Source organism: Bos indicus x Bos taurus, chromosome 15 (assembly GCF_003369695.1).
Source record: "Bos indicus x Bos taurus breed Angus x Brahman F1 hybrid chromosome 15, Bos_hybrid_MaternalHap_v2.0, whole genome shotgun sequence".
In the NCBI taxonomy this organism is placed as follows: domain Eukaryota; kingdom Metazoa; phylum Chordata; class Mammalia; order Artiodactyla; family Bovidae; genus Bos; species Bos indicus x Bos taurus.
The window spans coordinates 19,006,721-19,027,939 of NC_040090.1; the positions used below are offsets into that span (position 1 = coordinate 19,006,721).

The window sequence follows — 21,219 nt, forward strand, 5'->3', positions numbered from 1 at the left end:
AAGTTGTTCAGATAATGCTTCAAATAGGACAGAAGAAAATAGGTCCTTGGGATACCATTAAGTGGGAGCCTGTATACGTCATGAGTCCACTTCTGTCTCTGCTTATTTTAGCAGCAGTATTTGGAAACAAGTTCTTAAGCAACCAGAGGTTTTTTAAATAACCCTCTAGAGTTCTCTGGCAATGTTACTTATTCTAACCAATGCCAAAGTCATACTAAAAGAACCCATGAGAACACCTCAATTAAAAGATTCTCAAAATGTTCCCCAAAAGTAACTGATCTGATTGTATGAAAGGAAATGAAAAAAAAAAAGAAATTTTAGGCTGGAGGAGCAGCAGCGGCCAGGTGACCCAGCATACCTCCCCAGCTCCCACTGCTGCCATGAGGAAGGTCAGCTCAGAAGCTGGGGGAGGTGGGGAGAATGAGGAGCCCAAAAAGAGAGCTGCAAGGCTGTCAGCTAAACCTGCTCCACAAAAGTGGAAATAAAGCCCCAAAAGGCAGCAGAAAAGGATAAATCTTCAGACAAAAACGTGCCAACAAAAGGCTAACGGGGAGGAGCAAAAGGAAAACAGGACAAAGTCGCTAACCAAGGGACTAAAGATGATCACCTGCAGAAAACAGAGACACTAAGAAACGAGGGAGCCCGGCCTCTGATGAAGCAGGAGAGAGAGAAGCCAAGTCTGATCAGTATCACACACCCAGTGCTATCAGTGGTCCCTGTCTCCCTTCTTGTACAATCCAGAGGGATGTTTTTTTAATCAACTATTTGGTAAATCCAAGTTTCTTAGTAGCTTTAGAAACAGTTTTAAGAAGGAGGGAATCTTGGGACTTCCCTGGTGGCCCAGTAATTAAAAATTCACCTCGCAATGCAGGGGACGTGGGTTCAACCCTTGATCAGGGAACTAAGATCCCACATGCCATGGGGCAACTAAGTCCATCTGCCACCACAAAGACCCAGCACAGCCAAAGAAGTAAATAAATATTAAAAAAAAAAAAAAAGAAGGAAAGTATCCCACCTTATCCAATTTTTTAAGTGTAAATGCTTTTTTTTTTTTTTTTTTTAAATAAGATCATTTGCTGGTTGGTTATTTTTTGGTACAACCATAAAGTAGTGGGGTACTGAATATGGGAGGCTTTGATTGTCTTGGGTGTCAGCTTAACAACTCCATAAATGAGGATAGCTTTTCTACCCTATAAAACAAAGCATATTACATAGCACTTTGGAATTAGTGGCACACTTAATGTCTTGAACACTTTAAGTCACTTCTCCTATGTTGTTTTTGGTACAACTGTTCCCTAAATAAAGCAAACCACTGCTTGATGTTGGCTCTCCTTGTCAGAACCTTATGCACCCCGTAACATCTTTGGTTGTGGAAGTCCAGTCTTCCTAGTAACTTTGTTAACATGCTATGAATGACTGAAAATTCAAGTATGTAGTATATATGATATTAAATTGTGAATTAGTGGGACTTTTGATATAACAGCATATTAACATTTGAAGATATTGATACTTGATATACCATCAAGGAAAATTTGCCTCCAAATTTTAAGCTAGAAAATCACTGAAATGTTTAGAAAAGAATCACAACTACATGATTTTTTTAGATTTTTGGTACATATGTTACAATTGTGTACAACTTGAAATGTCTGTATACTGATCCTCAAAACAACCAATAAAAATCTCAATTATGAAAGAAAGAAACAATTTTTGTTTCCTGAAATTTATAACTGATTTTTTAATGTGTGGTGATCATAATAAATCCTTAAAAAAATAGATGGATGAATTTAAAAGCGAGGAGAAATATTTTTGGAAAGATAGCATCAGATGTTGAAAATGAGAATGAGATTGCTATTACAAACAAGAATGTCCCAATTCTGTCTTAAAGCCCTCCTGGACCCCAAAAGTATCTGTAGGCAAAGCAAACGTGTGACGGAAGGCAAACGGAAGGCAAAGCAAACGTGTGACTGTTTGCTAACACCTGACTCTAAACTCCAACAAAGAACTCTAGGCTAAACCAGGTAGGAATTTCCTTTTACCAAGCTGGGAGGCCTCTATAATCTCTTTATCTTTGATCTAAAACCTTAGATCTTCCTTCTCCAGGGGAAAAAAATATGTATCAATTTGCACCTGCCAGCACCAGAAATGCCGAGAGCCAGCACAAAATGAGCACTTGCCCGAATATTTATGGCAGAGTTCCCAGGGTCCAGAAAGAAAAAGCTTGACTACTGATAGCAGCTGTGTGCTATCAGCCACATGAAGAGACCAAAGAGAGACTACTTTGTTCTAACTGGGCCTCAGGCAGTGGCCAATAAGATAATCAGGGTCCTAATCAACCAGATAGATACTTGTCATTCTTGGGGGTGGAGGTAAGGGAAAGGTGGAAAAGGCCAGGCCTTGATCCTTGCCCAATCCTCAGGAGAAGTAAGGAGACGTGGGTAGTAGGAGCCTTCCACCCACTCTGCCAAAGGTGACCTATACCTTATAATGGAATTTGCAATAAACTGCCTCTCCATTTGCATTAACCAGCTTGAAAGTATGCGATCCATATCCATTCATGTGCCTGTGTCCATCTGGAATCCCTCGATCACTGAACAGGAAGGAAACCTAAGGAACAGAAAAATCAAGGGTCAAATTCTTCAGTTTAAATCAAAACATATTTTTAAAACAGTCCTAAGTTGCCAGAAAAATCTCTTAATGACATGGAACATACTAGCCAAGTGCTCACAGGAAGGGTTGCCATTTGAAAAAAATATCAAACGGAAGAATTTCAAAGCAGAAAGATTAAACATAAATCACTAATGTCCGGACTCAAAATTCTATAAAGAAAAGCTAAAACAAATCTGAAAACTAGCCTAACTTGTTCACATTCTAATTTAATAGAAAATTTGATTGGTACTACTTTCCCTTCATTTCCCTAATACAAAGAGCTTGACTTCCTACAAGAAACTTTAATCCTTAATACTGTTCAATATCAATTGATAATGGTTCAGTATCAAGTAAAGTCCATGAATGGGGAAAGATGAATAAAATCGTCATTATAAAAGTCTTCAAGGACCAAGAAATCTGAGGAAGGCTCTCCAAAAGAAAGTCAAAAATCAACTCCAATAAAATATCCAAAACTGGAGAAAACTATATGAGGCATAATTAACAGTTCCTTATCAGGTGACATTGTGGAAAAAAGAGGCATTCCCACCTGATGCAGAGACTCAGGACGCAGGCTCCAGAAGTCCCAGACCATGTCCGGATCCTTCAGGTGCGTTTGAGGGTTTCTCTTCTGGCTGTGGATAAAGGATGGAAACTAAATGGAAAAAGAGAGGGAAAAAATCCAAAAATTAAGTTTACAGGACTTATGGTGTCTTCAATTCAGTTCAGTTCAGTTGCTCAGTTGTGTCTGATTCTTTGCGACCCCATGAACCATAGCACGCCAGGCCTATGGTGTCTTAATTCATTGCCTATTATTAGGTTTACAGATTATCATTTTGAACAAGACAATTTAAAAATTTTAAGCTGCAAAACCCTAAAATGAAATTTACCCTCTACACGTTTTTGAGCAGACTGCCTCTTTTTATTCATCTTTCAAGTGCTGCAAGGAAAACTGGATCATTCCCATCAAGTCAGTGCACCCCAAAATGCCAAACTAAGACTAATGATAATTGTTGTAATCTGACCTCATAAAAAGATACTAAATACAGAAAAAAATGTAAAAGGCAATCCAGCCAATCCCAATCGATGTTCTCTTCTTTCTGCTCTTCCCAGGGCTTTTCCTCAAATGCCAATCTATACGGAGTATTTGAAATCAATTTAAATCAACAAATATCTGCAGAGTGTGAAATAATTCATCACCTACCAATAGAGCATCCCTGATGAAGAAAATGGGGGTATTATTTCCAACAAGATCCCAATTACCATCTTCTGTGTAAAATTTCACTGCAAAGCCACGAGGGTCACGAACTGTGTCAGCTGAGCCCGATTCTCCAGCTGGAAGATTCAAACGGGGAAAATGAAGCCTCACAACAGTACTCTGCATCCAGGAAGCCTCAAGTCATAAAAACACTGGGGTCTGCCCTTCCCAAGCTCTAGAAGCATATTAGGTATTTAAGTGCCTGGGTTATTATTTCTACTACCCACCAGCTAATTTAGACTGAAAAAGTAAACAAAGAAATTAGCTGAGAGAAATAAGAAAGTATATGTAATAACAGCTGAAAATATTACCCATTTAACATAATAAGATAGCTTTGTTCAAACAGGTAATTAAAATTTAAATTAAAATAAGAGATGATAGCTTTGTTCAAACAGGTAATTAAAAATTGAAGTAAAATAAGGGAAGAGAATAATTATGAAGATTAAGGCAATGAACAAAGAGAATAAGCAAGTTGTCAAAATTATGAGGTTAATATTAAGAAAATGAGTCAAGACAGAAATTTTTATCCTCAATTTCATTTCCTTTTGCATTTCACACAATTATAAAAATGCACAAACACAGACTCATGCAGAGGCAGAATTAATCAGGCATTGTGGTATGCTGAGATGCAATTTGATAGCTCTATCTCTGACTAGCTCTGTAACATGAGAAAAATCACTCTCTCAGAAACAGAAATAACCCCACCATGCAAAGCATTAATACATCTACAGATTATAAGCAGGATCAGTACAACACTAACCATGGGTGACACAGAGTTAACCCTCAATAAAGGGCAGTTGTTCTCATGGCTGTGGAGTAACACTACCACTTCATGTTCCATCTGAGGCAACCGCTCATAGGAAAAACTCAAGAGTCACAGGCGTGAGCTCTGCACAAGCATGATTTCCTAAGACCTCTCAACAAACAGAATTATAAGTAACTTTCTACATGTCTTAAAATAATTTTTCTACTGTAAAATGTTGCTATACTTTGGAGAAGTGCTTGTTTCCTATTGTCTGGTAAGTTTTTTCTGCAAACTAAGCTATAAATGCCTCAGATAAAACACAGAGTTGAGTCAAGCAACACCAGTAATACAAACAGAGCAACTTACCAACAGTGGAGAAGCGAACTGCAATGGGCGTCCTCTTTCCAATATGCTCAAACACCTTCGCCTTGGAGTATCTGGTAATGTCATGTGTGACCTCAAAGTAGCCAAAAGCCCCTAAGGAGGAAGACACAGAAATTGGCATCACAAGACTATCACTCAGGTCACCAGGCCCGCAACAGGTATCTGGGTGACAAGAGAAACCGGTGACTTAGCACTGGCCTTCTGGGAGCTTCCAATGATGGGAGAAGGGGAGATAACCAAACATAAAATGATGAGAGCAAAATGCAAAGCCCTACGTCACTCAGGGCTAAGCTGAGAGCTACAGAGCCGGAGCCAAAGAGAAGTGGAGCCAGAAGGAACTAGTCAGGGTTGCTGGAAGAACACAGGGTCTGAGAGGCCCTTCAGGTACAAGTAGGATCTAGGAGAGAAAGAACAGGGGAGAGAGGAGGAGAAAACACACGGAAAGGCTGAGCACTTAGGAAGCTCGCCACAGAGCCAACCAACCACCTGAACAGCATATCAGAGGCATGACGGAAAAACCCCACAAAAAAGCTGGAGACGATAGAACAGGAAATAAAGAAATTGTGTCCAATACTTTGGCCACCTCATGCGAAGAGTTGAGTCACTGGAAAAGACCCTGATGCTGGGAGGGATTGGGGGCAGGAGGAGAAGGGGACGACAGAGGGTGAGATGGCTGGATGGCATCACCGACTCGACGCACATGAGTTTGGGTGAACTCCGGGAGTTGGCGATGGACAAGGAGACGTGGCGTGCTGTGATTCATGGGGTCGCAAAGAGTCGGACAGGACAGCGACTGAACTGAACTGAAACGGGAGTCCAACAAAACTTCTTCCTTTCTATCAAGCTTTCTTTTCCCTATTGAGTTTTTTTTTTTTTTTTAAAGATTCACAATATTTAAGTAATTTATTTATTTATCGGCTGTGCCATGCAGCCTGTGAGATCTTGGCTCCCCAACCAGGGACGGAACCCAGACCTCCTGCATTGGAAGCTTGGAGTCCTAACTACTGGACTGCCAGGGAAGTCCCTCCTTTTGAGTTTTTAGCTTTCTTTTAAATACCATCTATATCTTTTGTTTCTGTAATAAAAGCAAGATAAAAGTTTTACAGAAGTTTTGGACAAAAAGGAAAAATCACTACAAAAATCACTACAGCACATTTACAGCACATTTACACAGTCATTGACTTTGCACAGTTAATTCCAGTGTTTATCCAGTTAAGTGCACCATCTTAATCCAGTTATAATTACAGTATGTCTGTGTATTTCCATATTTTTTTGTACTAAGCTGCATAATGGAATAAAAGGAAGATTACTTTTATTTTTAGCAAAATAAAGTATTTTACATGGAAGGTTCAATCCAGGGAAATAACCATCATTTAATTACTGACTCCTCTACTGATGGACAGTTTTGCCTTTCTCCAAGGAATGGAAATCTGGCACTTCTCTTAAAGAACTCTGATCCTTTGAGAAGTAATTTTTAACCCAGGTGTTATTAAACAGTCCTTTCACAGCAAATGAACACAGCTCTCACCTGCTCCTTTGGCGTGCACGACTCTCTCAGGAATTCTCTCCCGGTCAAAGTGAGCCATTTCATCAGTGAAAACCACATCCTGGACGAGAAGGGGCCCTCGGGGCCCTACCGTCAGACTATTGAGTTTGTCTCCTACTGGATTACCACCTCCAGTGGTCAGGACATCAGGTTTCTAAGTGAACACGAGAGGAAAAGAGTGCAAGAGAGTCAATCACGCCTTCAATTTCCACTGACACAGGGCACATCATTTTGCATTTTTACATCTGCTACTCAAACTCTTTTTAAATTTCCTGTGTGAAAAGTACTGAAATGTTACAAAATATGCAGCTGCCTGAAATTTTAATTGGGTCACAGAAATCCTATGAAATGCTGAGCAGGACGATATCTAGATAACTCACCAACTTGCTCCCCCTCTGGTCTAGGTATAGCCACCAGGCTCCACACAGGAAACCCCAGGTAGAGATCCCCCTAAAAGGGATTATATGTCATATCGTTTAACACTGAATATCCAAACTCATAATGAGAGATGGTCCCCAGGGAAGCTATGCCTCCACCTGCTTTACACAGATTTCCAAATACTTCCTGACCACCAGACATGTCAAGGCGAATGACCCTGTACAGTGCAGTACGCTGCTCTCAAGCAGTACTCAGCCATCTGCAGCATCTCTTCTCAATTCCAAAAGAAGTCACCGGCTTTTGTCATCACCGAAAATAAACAGTTACTGGTAAGATGGATTACAGCATTAATTTTCGAAAGATGCCAAATGTCTATGAGATGAGATAGGTTGTTTCACTGTAATTAAAAATTAGATCCACCCAATTTTCCCATTTCTATTATAGCAGGAGCCCTTCAGCTGTCCCTTCTCTAGGGTGGGAGCAGCATTTTTAAGCCTCTCGTGATCCCGGGCAGCTTCATCTTGCTCTGTGGTCACATTCTGCTTTTGACAGCAGCCAACTGCCTCTCCCACAACCTTCCCCAGTCCTCCCCTGGCTACTAGCAAGTTAGTCAACTTTTCATGTGCAAAACAATAAAAATGGCAGGGGAGGGGGGCCAGTGGTGGGGGAAGAAGAGTATGTGAGAGAACACCAAGCTCGGTGAGAGGAACGGTAAACGGGTCAGAGGGTCATTTCCATCTTTGCATCCCAAATACAGAAAGGCGCTGCTGCTGAGAAACTAACGAGACCACATCCCAAGACTCCTCCTCAGGACCAGGTCAGGGTGATAAAGTCAAGACTAAAACCTACGCCCAGAGGAGGCAGATGCAGAGCCAGCTGGATGAGGGCATGAGCGAGTTGAAGGACTAAAGAATGAGATGGTCTCGCCTCGTGACAATGAATCATGGAATCTTAGTGTGGCAATGCTGGAACGCTGCCGTCACTGGGCCTCCTGCCCACCCAGTGCAGGAATCTCCTCCATGACATCCATCCCCCCGAGAAAGGAAACCTGGGTTTGTAGGTCAGTAACATTCAGCCTCTCTTCTAGTTCCCTGGTCTAATAGATCAACTGTCCTCTCTTTTAACACCTTTCCAAGCCAATGGATATGCAATATGTCTTTAAAACAAGTGTGGCAGGAAAAGATTCAACAGTCAGCAAGACAGAATGGAGGTCATGGTCAAAGATCAGGGAGGAAAAGACTCCTGACTTCAGGCGGTGTTTAGGGCAACATCAAATAAGAGATACTGAATTTAAACAAAGACAGAGAGTAATCACTAGATGAAAAGAAGGACACAGTATATTCACTGAGATGGTGAAAATTAACAGAATTAATGCAATGAAGCTTTACTAAATAAAGTAAGTGAAGGTGGAGCTGGGAAATGGACCATCAAAAGCAAAATTTTAAAAGTCATTTCTGAAAAAAAGCCAGTTCCATGCAGTAAGCATTGCAATTAACCCCAGAATAGATACAATTTGTTTTGATTTTTGTTTAAATCAAACTTCCAGCATTCTCAAACATTTAGAATAATTTTGAACCTGATGCTAGGAAAGATTAAAGGCAGGAGGAGAAAGGGAGGACAGAGGATGAGATGGTTGGACGGTATCGCCGACCCGATGGACATGAGTTTGAGCAAGCTCCGGGAGTTGGTGATGGACAGGGAAGCCTGGCATGCTGCAGTCCGTGGGGCCGCAAAGACTTGGACATGACTGAGTGACTAAACTGAAGTAGAAAGCAGTGAAAACCAGCCCTCCTGGGCTACAAGCAATGACAAAAATGTCCCAGAACAGCAAGACCTGGAAGATGGTACCTGTTTAGAGTACAGTCAGATGAAGCCACTCCCTGCATGTGCTGAGAAAGGCAGAGGTGATGACAAGGGAGGGGAGTGGTAAAGAAGGGAGAAAAAATGAAAAGCCTACCAAAGGCAGAGGCAGCAACTGTCTGGCAGTGGTGATGAGAGCAACAGGTCAGCGGACTTCAGCCAGAGGCCGGGAAAGACGGGGCAGGAGGGAAAAATAAGTGGGAGCTTGTCTGTTGGTCAAGGACGTAAGAAGCAGCCACAGTGCACCTGGGTCTCATTAGTTCAACAGCCCCATGGCGGACCCCTCTGCAGGCTGGATGGCAGGCGTGGGGCGGCGGGGGAGTGGATTTAGCACTAGGGCCCCCCAGGTGACTCACTTCAAGTCACTCATTCACCAGCTGTGGTCCCTGTCCTCCCGGTCCCCACATACCAGAGCCCGGCAGGATGTATCCCTGTGACCTGCACACACAAGGGTAGAGGTCTGCCCCCTCAGAGGAGGGTAGACAGAGGGCTCCTGAGGACAGCGAGTGCCAGTAAAACCAGAATATAACCACACCCTGGAGCCCGTGCCCCTGTTTTTCACCAGCAGCAAACAAAAGAAACAGCATCCCCAACATCCCGTGACGCAAGCTCTGGGCTTTCTCTAGGGATATGATGGAGGATGGTTACCACTGGTCCAAAGCTAATCAGAAAGGACAAACACACAGATTCAGCACAGCTGATGGAACGGTACCTAGTTTCTCATTTCCTTTTGTAAATACCATTTCTCGAGCACTTGCCATATGCAAGGCTTTTTTTTCTAGCTATCTTCTTTCAAGCCTGTCCACAACCAGTGAGAGGAATATCATTACTTGTTTAGTGGTCGATGCCACATGCTCAGAGTATTTAAGTAACTTTATGCAGATTTCTGTGTGGCAGCACATAGGAAAGTATGGAAGGGCAAAGATATGTCTGCCAACTTGCTGGTTATAGGGGTTTTGTTTTTTAAATTTTTTGGCCACTCCACGTGACATGTGGCATCTCAGTTCCCCAACAGGGACTGAACCTGTGTCCCCTGCACTGGAAGCGAGGAGTCTTAACCACTGGACGGCCAGGGAAGGGCCTGTTTTAACTCAGTGCAAGACCACTTACAACTAGAGTATTTTTGAGGACAGAAGAGCTCTTCTGTTGATAGGCAATTCTGAGAGCTCCTGCTCTGGAAAAGCAGCATCAGTTACCTGTTACTATGTTTAACATCTTTCTGGCTGCCAATTCCTCATGACAACCGTACATGCTTCTCCCGGACCACTCTTCCTGCCGCACCCATGCCACCCCACAAGCTGGGCCAAGGGCATCTTCCTGGGCCCACAGAACAGATAATCTCATTGCCTTAGTGCCTTGTGGTTTTTTCTCTCGAGACAGTATACTCTTTCTGCATCTAGAGCCCTGCCACAAGTGCACAATCACGGCTGAGGATTCAACAAGGGAATGAATTAAACTGTGGACCGATATGAAATGGCCAAGAAAGATTATTTCTCAAAAGGAGGAGGAGGTAACAATAGCCCATGCCTCTCCCTGCACTTCCCTCCAAAAAGCAAAAGGGAAATATCTGAATTTATAGCTTCAAATTCTTTTCTTTTTTTTTTAGGTGATGCTGGGTTTTCATTGCTGTGCAGGGCCTTTCTCTAGTTGTGGCAAGTGGGGACGACTCTCTAGTTGTGGTACGCAGGCTCCTCATTGCTTTGGCTTCTCTAGGGGCAGAGAAAGGTCTCGGCGTTCAGACTTCAGGAGTTGTGGCACACAGGCTTATTTGCCTCGTCGCACGTAGAATCTTCCCAGATGAGGGGTGGAAGCCACGTCCCCTGTATTGGCAGGTGGATTCCTAACCACTGGACCACCAGGGAAGTCCTGTAACTTCAAATTCTGATGAAAAACCGTGAAACAAACTTGTCATAAAAATTGCTGCAGCAATTGGCAAGAAGTATTTTGGCCTGGTTTAAAGGCTAACACCATGATTAGAAAGAGAGGCTCGAGATCAAAGTAAAATTCCACTTTGGCTTTGCTGTTTGTATTTTTTGGCTCAAACTAAGACAGGGATGAAGAAATTTTCCTGGGAGCAGTCAAGATGGCTTTCTCTGGTGAAATATTTTGTCAACATAGTTGCCACTGGTAAGTGCCCTCTGCTCACAGAATTTCCAAGAACTCGCTATCGTAGGCTTCTTTTTTTAAACTGAAAAAGAGGGTCATACAAACTGTCCCCAGCTTTCAATCCCAATAGAGTCATAATGTCAGCTTTATATTCTCAGAGATCAGTACAGAATATACCTAGCGTCTTCTAGCATATCAGTGCCTACAACACACCACGTTCAGAAAACCAAAGACTGCCTTGGTCCTCGAGTTTCTCGGTGGGGGGTTAGAATGACAGTGAGGTGGTGTTCCGGGCCTCCTGCCCTGATGCAAGGAAGCGGGGAAACTTCCCCTGGTGGGGCAGTTTGGGAAAGGGACCCAGGCCTACACAGGGCCCACGCTCTTCCCTTTGGAAGCCAGTGGCCACAGTAGCATCTACTCCTCTGGTGGTCTCCAGAGTCGCCTAAACACAAGGCGTAAATAAATTCAAATCAGGGAAATGGCCTCAGCAGGCCCTCTTTGCCCAAACTCCTAAGCCACATTCTCCAGTTAAGCCTCAGCTTATAATGAAGACGATGCCTGCATCTCCTGTCATCCCACTGATTCTTTCTTCCTCTCTCTGTTTAGGTGTGAAAGGCCTTACTAGACACACTCAAGCTTCAGAACAACAAATATCAGCTTGCTCTGCGGGCACTGTTCTACACTCTACTCAGGTTATCACATTTAGTCCACCTCTCCAAGGTAAGGACTGTGAAAATCTCCACTATACAGAAGAGGAAACTGAGGCGTGGAGAAGTTATACAACCGGCTCAAGGCTACCCACCTAAAATGGGGCAGAAGCAGAGTTTGAACCCAAGCAGACTGGCTCAAGGACCCAAAAGCACACACTATAGTGCTTCTCAGAACAGCACAGCTTACATCTCCTGCACATATTCTACAGGCTGGGTAACTGACATGTGTTGGTTTACACACGTTTTATATAAATTAATTCTCACAGCAATACTGCAAGGTAAGGAGAATTGTTATCCCATTTTCAATATGAGAAACGAAAGGGGAGGGAGGTGAGGTAATCTGCCCAGCGGTCAAGCCTCAAGTTGAACCCTGTTTGATTGTAAAGCCTGACCCTTCACAGGTTACTAAATCACTGTAAACTTCATTTAAAACCACCCTAAGGAAGAGACAGATGGACTTAAGAGACATATCAATCAATGCCATGTGTGAACCTTATTTGCATCTAGATTTGAACAAAGTGTTAAAAAAAGAAAGACAATGTCAGGGTTCCTCAAGACCTCCCCCGCGTGATTCTCTAGAACTCAAAGAACTCAGCATCTAGCCATCCTCAGACCATCATTTATTACGGCATTTAGATACAAAGCAAAATAAGCAAGGAGAAGGGGCTCCTTAACTCTGCCAGTGGAGCCACACAAGACATGCCTAATGACCCCAGCAAGTCGTGGCAACTCACATGAACTGCTATTCTGTAGGGGAGCTCTTAGCGGGGAGAGCTGGTGTGACAAAAATTCATTATTGAAGCTGACAGACAAAAGCTTGGAGCTTCATTATACCATCTTTTCTGTTCAGCTCCGGTTTGAAATTTTCCACAATATAAAGTATGGGTTGTTTTTTGTTTTTTTGTTTTTCCATGAAGAATCAAAGAGCAATGTCAAAAGAAGTAAGGGAGAAGTTGAAACAAGGGACAGAAATAAAGGGCTGCATCATGCATGAGTGGTTACCCTGGGCAGGCTCTGTGTTAAATACTCTTCCTACATCAACACATTCGGTCAAGACAAAGGACAGGCAAGTTCAGCACTGTACTCAAAATATACAACAGACCAACCAGGTGATTAACGCTGGCTTCTTCCTGGTGGTGATTCAGTCACTAAGTTGTCTCTGACTCTTGCAACCCTGCAGACTGCAGCCTATCATGATGGCTGTTCATGGGATTTTCCAAGAACACTGGAGTGGGCAGCCATTCCCTTCTCCAGGGGATCTTCCCAACCCATGGATCGAATCCATGTCTCTTGCATTGCAGGCAGATTTTTTGCTGAGCCACAGGCTCCTGCCCAGAGATTGTCACTAGAAAACGAGAATCCTAACTTCCATGCAGGTCATTCACTCATAAATTCTGAATTCAATAGATGTGCTTTTTTTGCGTCTTAAAACATCGGAAGCATTAGAAAGTGACTCACCTCAATACCACATCACACTGAGGGGGTTCTCTAGCACAAAAATCAGTGTCCTGACAACACTGGGAAACGTTGCTGACTGCCTTAAAGACTAAAAACTATGCTTTCTGGGCTCCAAGTGGTGACTTCATCACCAGGATATACTTCATCTTGTAAGCTGACTTCATGCTTAAGCCACCAGGTGCCTCAGTATACGTCAAGAACCGTTGGTCATTCTAAGTGCAAGAGGCAAGAATGAGTTCCTGTCCTACTTTACTCATTTCTAAGTTATTCTATACCATCCACCTCTAGAAGTGCCATTCAATAAAAAAAAATTGAATAATATATAATAGAAAAAAATGAAATCCAATAAATGTAAGAAAAAATCAAAATATGTTCTTCATTAAGAACCAAATGGGCCCTGTTGGTACTAAACAAAGTGTACTTAAGTGTCAGTGAGTGACAATAGGCATGTCAGCACTGTGCTAACTGCTATGAAATATAGCCTCAGGCTGACAACAATGCCCTGGGCAAGGAACAATAAGGTCTCACCAGCAAGCCAAGAATTGCCCTTCCCTGGTAGCTCAGATGGTAAAGAATCTACCTGCAATGCAGGAGACCTGGGTTTGATCCCTGGGTTAGGAAGATCGCCTGGAGAAGGGAATGGCAGCCCACTCCAGTATTCTTGCCTGGAGAATTCCATAGATAGAGCCATGGAGTCGCAAAGAGTCAGACAAGACCGAGCGATTTCACAAACAAGGCTGTTGGTGTCAAAGTGAAGCCTGTGAGGGCAGAGGGAGCAAATGCCTGAAGAAAAGTAAAAAGTGATTCCAAGGATCCCAGGGAAGACAACTAGTGGGGTTTTTTTTGTTGTTGTTCTTTTTTGTAGATATTAATCCAACTTTATTAGTAATCACTTTTTTTTTTTTAAGTAGGTCTGGATGAGCTCTATCAGCTTTTTTTTTTTTTTAAACAAAATTTATTGAAACACAGCTGATTTACAGTGTTGTGTTAGTTTCAGGTACATAGCAAAGTGATCCAGATAGATATTTTAGGTTCCTTCCCATTACTCATTATTACAAGATATTGTGTACAGTTCCCTTATGCTGTACGGTAGGTTCTTGGTGGTTATCTGTCTTATTTATACTAGTGTGTATATGTAATCCCAAACTCCCAATTTATCCCTCCCCCACCACTTTCCCCTTTGTTAACCGCAAATTTGCTTTCTATGTCTGTGAGTCTATTTCTGTTTTATAAATAAGTTCATTTGTATCATTTATTTTTAGATTCTAGTGGACGGTTTTTATTCCAGAAAAAAAAAAGTTGCCTTTAACAAGGAAAATAAATGTCAGACTTCAAGGTCACATGGTTGGACCCCTAAGCACAGACTGATTGAACACACCTCCTTCCTCACCCTAATGGGAAATGTCTGCTTTTCAAACAAGGTTCTTTTGTATTATTTTGTACACGTCCCAGTAGCTGCTCACATTTTTTTTTCTTCTTGGTGAGCTGTCTATATTTCCAGATATGGTGAAAATACACTGCTACTGGTTTTCAATAATCAGCAAACAGAATAATCCTACCGGGAATAAAGCCTTGAAAATACACGGAATGGCTACTGAATAAGAGGTTTTCTCTGTTGTGAAAATGACTTTACTAAATAAGTCTGACAGCACTGAGAATTGCACTAGTCCTTTACTTTTTCAAAAAAAAAGTAGGGAGTAAGAGGAGACAAAGGCTCAAAAAATGAAGGATGACCGATGCACTAAGTAAAAGACTCCTTTACTCTTAGCAGGAGAAACGACAGCAGTCACAGTACTAGAAGGAAAATGAACAAAAAAGGTGGTCTCCACAAGAAATGCAAACACACATGCACAAGAAGTTATTCAGTCAACTCTCTCCAGCCCCCGAGTGTCGGCAACGTTACGTCAGTGCAGCTAGTACCAAGTTTACCCTAAAAAATACATAAACCCTCAAAGGTTCTGTCTTGTGACTCACTGACAGGAATGGATGGTCTAAAACCCAACTTCTCTTCCAAGTAATTAGGAATTGTTTAAAAAGGAAAGTCTCGAAATGCTCAAAGTCTCCAGTTTTTAAGGGATCAGAGGCTACTAATTACTTTAAGTTTCCCACAGGAAGAGCCAATGGCATTCTAAGCAATAAAAGTTTCCATCAAGTTTCATTCAGAGGGACTGGAAATAACCTGGAGAACCACCTCCCTCCCCTAAACCTACTTTGAGAGAAAGAAAAAGAGAGATTTTTAAGAAGATCCAAGGCATACCTATGAACGTATTTGATTTGTCACTCTCCTGTTAAATTTCACAAAGGTCCCAATTTACTTGTCAGCAATGAAATATGCCCACAAGGAGAGACGCTCCATAAATTGTTTTCATGCTGGCTGACTCGGTTCCAAAGGAGGAGACACCCAGCACGACATTCAGCATCCGGTTTTTGAGGGAGGAGATGGCAGGGTGCCCTCCAGCAGCAGTTCCACAACTTAAAGTGCTCATAGTCCAGAACAAATATAAACAAAGTGGGTGGTGGAAGGCAAGATACTGATGCAGACCTGCCCGCTTATTTTTTTAAAAAGCACTTGCCAAGCAAATGAAGATTTGAAAAAAAAAAAAAAAAAACTATACTTTACTGTCATAAATTTCTAACAGAATATTTTAAAAGTCCAACATACCCTTCTGAAAGAGATTATGCCTGTTTGCCCATCACCACATCAGAAGAAAATGGCCAGAGATATTGTCACCATATTGAAAGTATGTTTGGACACGGTGTAGAAGGGTTGGCGACCTGGGTGTAGAGGGAGACTGTCGCCCAGCCTCGCTCACAGTGGGTGCAGCCATGTGACACGGTTCTAGACAAAGGAATGCAGGCAGAAGTGACATACACCACTTCCAGCCTGGCATCTAAACCTCCCACATACTGTCCTCCACGCTCTTCATCGTCTGTGACTAGACAGTGATGTGGAGGGCAACATTAAGAAACCCTGTGTTGCCACAGGAGCAGCCTCCTGCAGCCTGCAGCCTTGGGGAACTGTGGGCTGCCGAGGACTCACTACCTCCTTCTGCAACCTCAAACCATTTTGGCTAATCACATAAGACAGAAATAAACTTCTTATAGGTTTATGCCATTATACACTTTGGGATGTATTATTACAGCATGTAGCCGACTGTACTTAAAACATGGGCTATGAATCAAGGATAGTAAAACAAACAATCCAATGTTTTAAAGGACAAAAGATTTGAACAAATCCATTAAAGAAATACATATGCGTGTGTTGGTCATATCTGACTCTTTCTGATTCCGTGGACTGTAGCCTGCTAGACTCCTCTGTCCATGAATTCTCCAGGCAAGAATACTGGAGTGGGTTGCCCTTTCCTCCTCCAGGGGATCTTCCTGACCCAGGGATCGAACCCAGGTCTCCTGCATTGTGGGCAGAGTCTTTAGCATCTGAGCCACCAGGGAAGAAATACTGTATACCACTGGTCAAATAGGCACATGAAAAGATGCATCTCTGGTCATCAGAGCAATGCAAATATCACTTCTTATTCACCAGAAAGGCTAAACTTAAAAAGAATGACAATCCCAAAGGATGGCAGGAGGTGGACCAATGTAAATCTCAAACACTGTTGACAGAAGTGTAAAATGGTAAACCACATCAGAAGAAGGCTTAGGAATTTCTCATAAGACATTCACTTACCTTATTCACTTACTCACCAATTCTATTCACAGGTATTTTTTAAGAGAAATAAAAGCATATGTGCACAAAAAGACTTGTATAAGACTCTTTATAGAAACTTAATTCATAACAGCCACACACTGGGAATAGTCCAGGTGCCCAACAACAGGATAAGCACACAGTGCTCTAATCAGACAATGGTGCTCTAATCAGTAATAGTACTAGTACTATTACTACTCAGCAATACATGCAATGACAGGAATGAATCCTAAAACATTTTTTTTTTATCTTAAAACATATTTGCTGAATGAAAGCAGCGTTAACACAAGAAGTACCTAAATCAATGGTTAAAAAGCAAAATCATCAGTGGTTGCCTGGAGCAGGACTGCAGGAGAAGCAGGAAAGATGGGAAACAGCATGAGGGAACATTCCAGGGTGATGAGAATCTTCTACATCTTGATAAAAGAACCAGATTCACAGGTGTTTATCAAAAAGCACAGATTGGTGTACTTCATATTTGTATATTTTTGTATATAAATTTTGCCTTAAAAACATAAATAAACAATGAATTCTGGTAATTTGCATCAAGTCTACTGATGTCTACAACATACTCTGAAGTGCCCCTCCAAAACATAGGTTAAGGGATGTATGAAGGGACAGACAGATATGGAATAACATGCTAAAAGAAATTTTTTAAAATGCCGTGGGTATATAGGCATATACTACACAATTTTTCTCATTTTTCTGAATGTTTGAAAATTTTCCAAAGAAAGCATTGGGAAATTACAAAGGGTATGTGACAGATGCAAAATTCCTTTGCGAAGTGGGCAGTCTCCTCATAAAAATAAGCAGTTTCCACTCAGAGCAGCTCAAGTAAGGAAAAACAAGACGCCAATGTGACTGCCCATCAGGACAATGTAAACAGTGCACTGAGATGCATGGGCAGAGGAGACAGAAGTATTTCAACTAGGAGTCCCCAGATTATAGATGAGCTTTGCAGGCCAGCTGTTTCTCACATGGGTGACCATGTAGGGCAAGTCACCAGCAAGATCTTAATGATTTAACAACAGTTAATAATTCTCCCAAACAGTGACAAGGCAAGCTAGTCTCAAAGGAGTCCTTTCAAAAGAATGAATTTTGTTTTATGAGAATCTCATTTGCCCATATTGTTTCCAATTCACCGAGTATTCATGAACACCTCCATGTGAACCAAGATGCAGCAACCACTGGGTGTACAGAGAATCCTGGCTCCAGGAAGCAGAGTTCTAATCTTGACTCTGCCACTGACTAGCCACTTGTCCTTGACTGATAAGATGCTAAGTCTCTCTGGTTCACTTTGACTAAGAACTCATGAAAAGCCAAATCCCCTAGTAGCACATAATAAGGAACAAAATGAGAAAAGAGATTTTCCAGGCCCTTTAAAGAGAATGGTAGCCTTCTCACAAACAGGGAACTACAAGGTAATCCATGAGCACTCAGCATTAATCCTAGTTCATGAACACTAACCCGGTTTTAAGGAAGAGCACTAAACGAGTACTCTGTCACTACCTAGACAGGTGGCATGAGGTGGAAGGGAGGTTCAGGAGGGAAGGGACATATGTTTGCCCACGGCTGATTCATGTTGATGTATGGTAGAAACCAACACAATATCATAAAGCAATTAACCTACAATTAAAAATAAATTTTAAAAAGAAGAAAGCACACTAGACAAGATGAAGAAAGCATGACTCTAGTCCTCTCTCTGCCATTAACCAGCCGCCATGGGAACTGGGCAAGTCCCGAACACTCTCTAGGCCAATTTGACAAAAGAAGACTCAAAACAGAAGTGCTCCCATCCCACCCAACCTGCTCAGAGATGCCCTTGAATGCTCTACATCCTAGGGGTACAGGCCAGGAATGACTGGCCAACCACTATAGGGCTGAATTCCTACTCAGCTGTAAAGCTCTTGTTCAGATGTCACCTGCTTTGAGAAGCCTGCCAACTGGGACATTCACTCCCTTTACATTCAGCAGATAACCTATATTAGTGCCCTGGCCACGTTGGAAGGTAACCATCTATTTACCTGTCTTGTCTCCCAAACTTGACTTTGAGCTTTCAGCCTCACTGGAATTTGTTCCACTTGCCCCAGCGCCGTGCCTAGCACATGCTGGCACTCAAAGCATAGGTGTAAATAAATGCATTAATTAATCACTAAGGTCACGTTTAGCTCTAAAATGCTAGACGATGTTTTTAAGTGCAAAAGAAATCATGGGTGTACAAATCTTTTTATTTAGCTGTTTAATGCTGTATCTGCGCTTCCCTGGAGGCCCAGATGGTAAAGAATCTGCCTGCAACACGGGAGACCTGGGTTACATCCCTAGTTCGGGAAGATCCCCTGGAGAAGGGAATGGCAACCCACTCCAGCATTCTTGCCTGGATAATTCCATGGACAGAACAGTCTGTCTGTGGGCTATAGTTCATGGGGTTACAGAGAGTCGGACACGACTGAGCAACTAACACACAAACAACGCTTTATGTTCAATGCTGGGGACATGGAGATGATAAAAGTCGTTCCCTGCCCCCAAGACACCCCCCACCCCAAATACGAAAGCTGGTAGTTATTGTTTGAGCCAGGGCAAAGCTAGAGCCTGCTCCCACTTCCCCCGTCACTTCATTTCTTGAACTGCAGCTCTCTGCCTCTTTCCCCATAAGCCTTCACTGCTGCCTCAAACTGCAACCTCTGTCCCAGCTGGCAAAGGCGCAAAAGTGTAAGCCAACCATCCACGACCTACAGCCTACCACAAACCCTGCAGGACCGCTGCCCCCGGGCCCAGAACCCTCTCCCCTCCCGCCCGCGAATGTAACAGCCCAACCAGACCGAAAGGAAGCACACAAACACCCCTAGCCCCCGCGCGATCGGTGGTACAACCCTCCCTCCCCAGAACCTCCGCGCTGTGGCAGCAGGGGCCGTTACTCGAGAACACCCTGCTTCCTACGCGGACCGTAGGGCCGGCTCGGAGAGCGCAGGGTGTACCTGCGCGGCCCTCTGCTCCTTCCAGTGTTTCATCTGGTCGCTGGCTGGATCCCGGTTGTCCGCCATGATGTCTGAGTGGCGATGCAGAACTTTGCAGGTGGGCCCGGCTCACGCGTCTCCAGCGCCGCAGCTGAAATAGGCGACTTCAGACTCCGCCACTCAGCTCCGCCCCCCTCGTCCCGCCCCCTCGGCAGGACCGTCACCTGATTGGCCGCTTGAACTCCAGGCGGAATGGGATTGGAAGCCAAGTAGGGGCGGGGCTGAGGAGCAGGGACTCCGGGAGAGGAGAGGCTGGGAAGAGATAGGAAAACGAACGGCACCTCCTCACCTCCGACCTGCAAACGCCCTATTAACTAATTTGGGGTTGGACCCAGCGTACCCAGATGTGACTGTCTCCTCGGCTTATCAATATCCTTCAGGGTGCCCTGGGAGGTGGCGGTTGGTGGCCTGCCAGTTTTTTTGAGGGAATGCTTAGGCCCTGCTGGGTGGGGCTTTGAACTCTGTTAACATGCTTTCAGCTCTTAAAAAACAGAGAGAAAGAAATCCACTCCTGTATAAAATAAAAAGCTTTTAAAAATAAAAAACAGAAAAGCGAAATATTTGCAAGTTATAAATCTTAATAGTCTAAAATACGTAGGACAAAAACTCAGTCCTTTAGATTCCCTTTTTGGTTTAGAAGTTCCCCTTTTTGAGTGTCTGCTTTGTACTGGACACTGCTGATTTTTGCCAAACTCTACCACTTAATCTTCACAACAAAAAGAATATAAAGGTCAATGAAGTCTCCCCATCATGACAGAGTATAAACAAGCATGAAGAGGTTGGCTTGCTCCTGATGTAGAATAATTAACTAAGTTAAATAAGATGTCCAAACCCACTATTTATTAACAGAAATGCTGCCTTAGAGTTTAGAAAATGTCTTCCCTAAGACAATGTAACTAATTTTTGAGGTGTTCGAGCAATGCATTTTAATAAGTGAAATAACAATATATTTTGTGATATTCCAGAGAAAATTGCTCAGGAGTTCAGCAGTACAAAAATGGCTTATTCTATGAAAATACCTTCAATTGGTGTTTTACTCTTGTCAAGACATTTAAATTAGGTAAAGTGTGAAAAGAGACTTGGTTATACCCAGCTAGAGAGATTGTCTACAAAGTCTGAGACTTGGCATAATAAAGCTGGGGGAAAATGGTCCTCCCAGACCTCAACAGGGATCTGTACTCCTACAACTTCTCATCCTGAGGCCATGTTATAGATCTTTTCTTCCTCTGTGTGAACCTCCCACTCATAGGGCATCAACATTTGTTCTTCGGATCTTCCCTTCCTCTAGTCGTTTCCATCCTCTTGTGGTCAGGAGTTGCCTTATTCCAGATAGGCTGCCATTCTTTTCTTTTACTTCCGGTTCATATCACTTTTTATACTTGAGCTTGGTCTTGGAAATGTTCGCATACTCTTG

The 21,219-nt window shown here is 42.9% G+C and overlaps 1 protein-coding gene across 1 annotated transcript in view; it reads right to left on the reverse strand.

The window, feature by feature from the left end:
* CAT (catalase) overlaps positions 1 to 20,100 on the reverse strand; it is a 36,138-nt gene extending 16,038 nt beyond the window's left edge. The window contains exons 1-7 of the mRNA XM_027562688.1: positions 19,970 to 20,100; positions 19,767 to 19,896; positions 6,559 to 6,730; positions 5,013 to 5,123; positions 3,848 to 3,978; positions 3,194 to 3,298; positions 2,479 to 2,604 (exon numbers count right to left, since the gene is read on the reverse strand). Coding sequence (XP_027418489.1) covers positions 2,479 to 2,604; positions 3,194 to 3,298; positions 3,848 to 3,978; positions 5,013 to 5,123; positions 6,559 to 6,730; positions 19,767 to 19,832 — 711 coding nt within the window. The 5' untranslated portion in view covers positions 19,833 to 19,896; positions 19,970 to 20,100. The remainder of the gene's footprint in view (positions 1 to 2,478; positions 2,605 to 3,193; positions 3,299 to 3,847; positions 3,979 to 5,012; positions 5,124 to 6,558; positions 6,731 to 19,766; positions 19,897 to 19,969) is intronic.
* Positions 20,101 to 21,219: the final 1,119 nt, after the last annotated feature.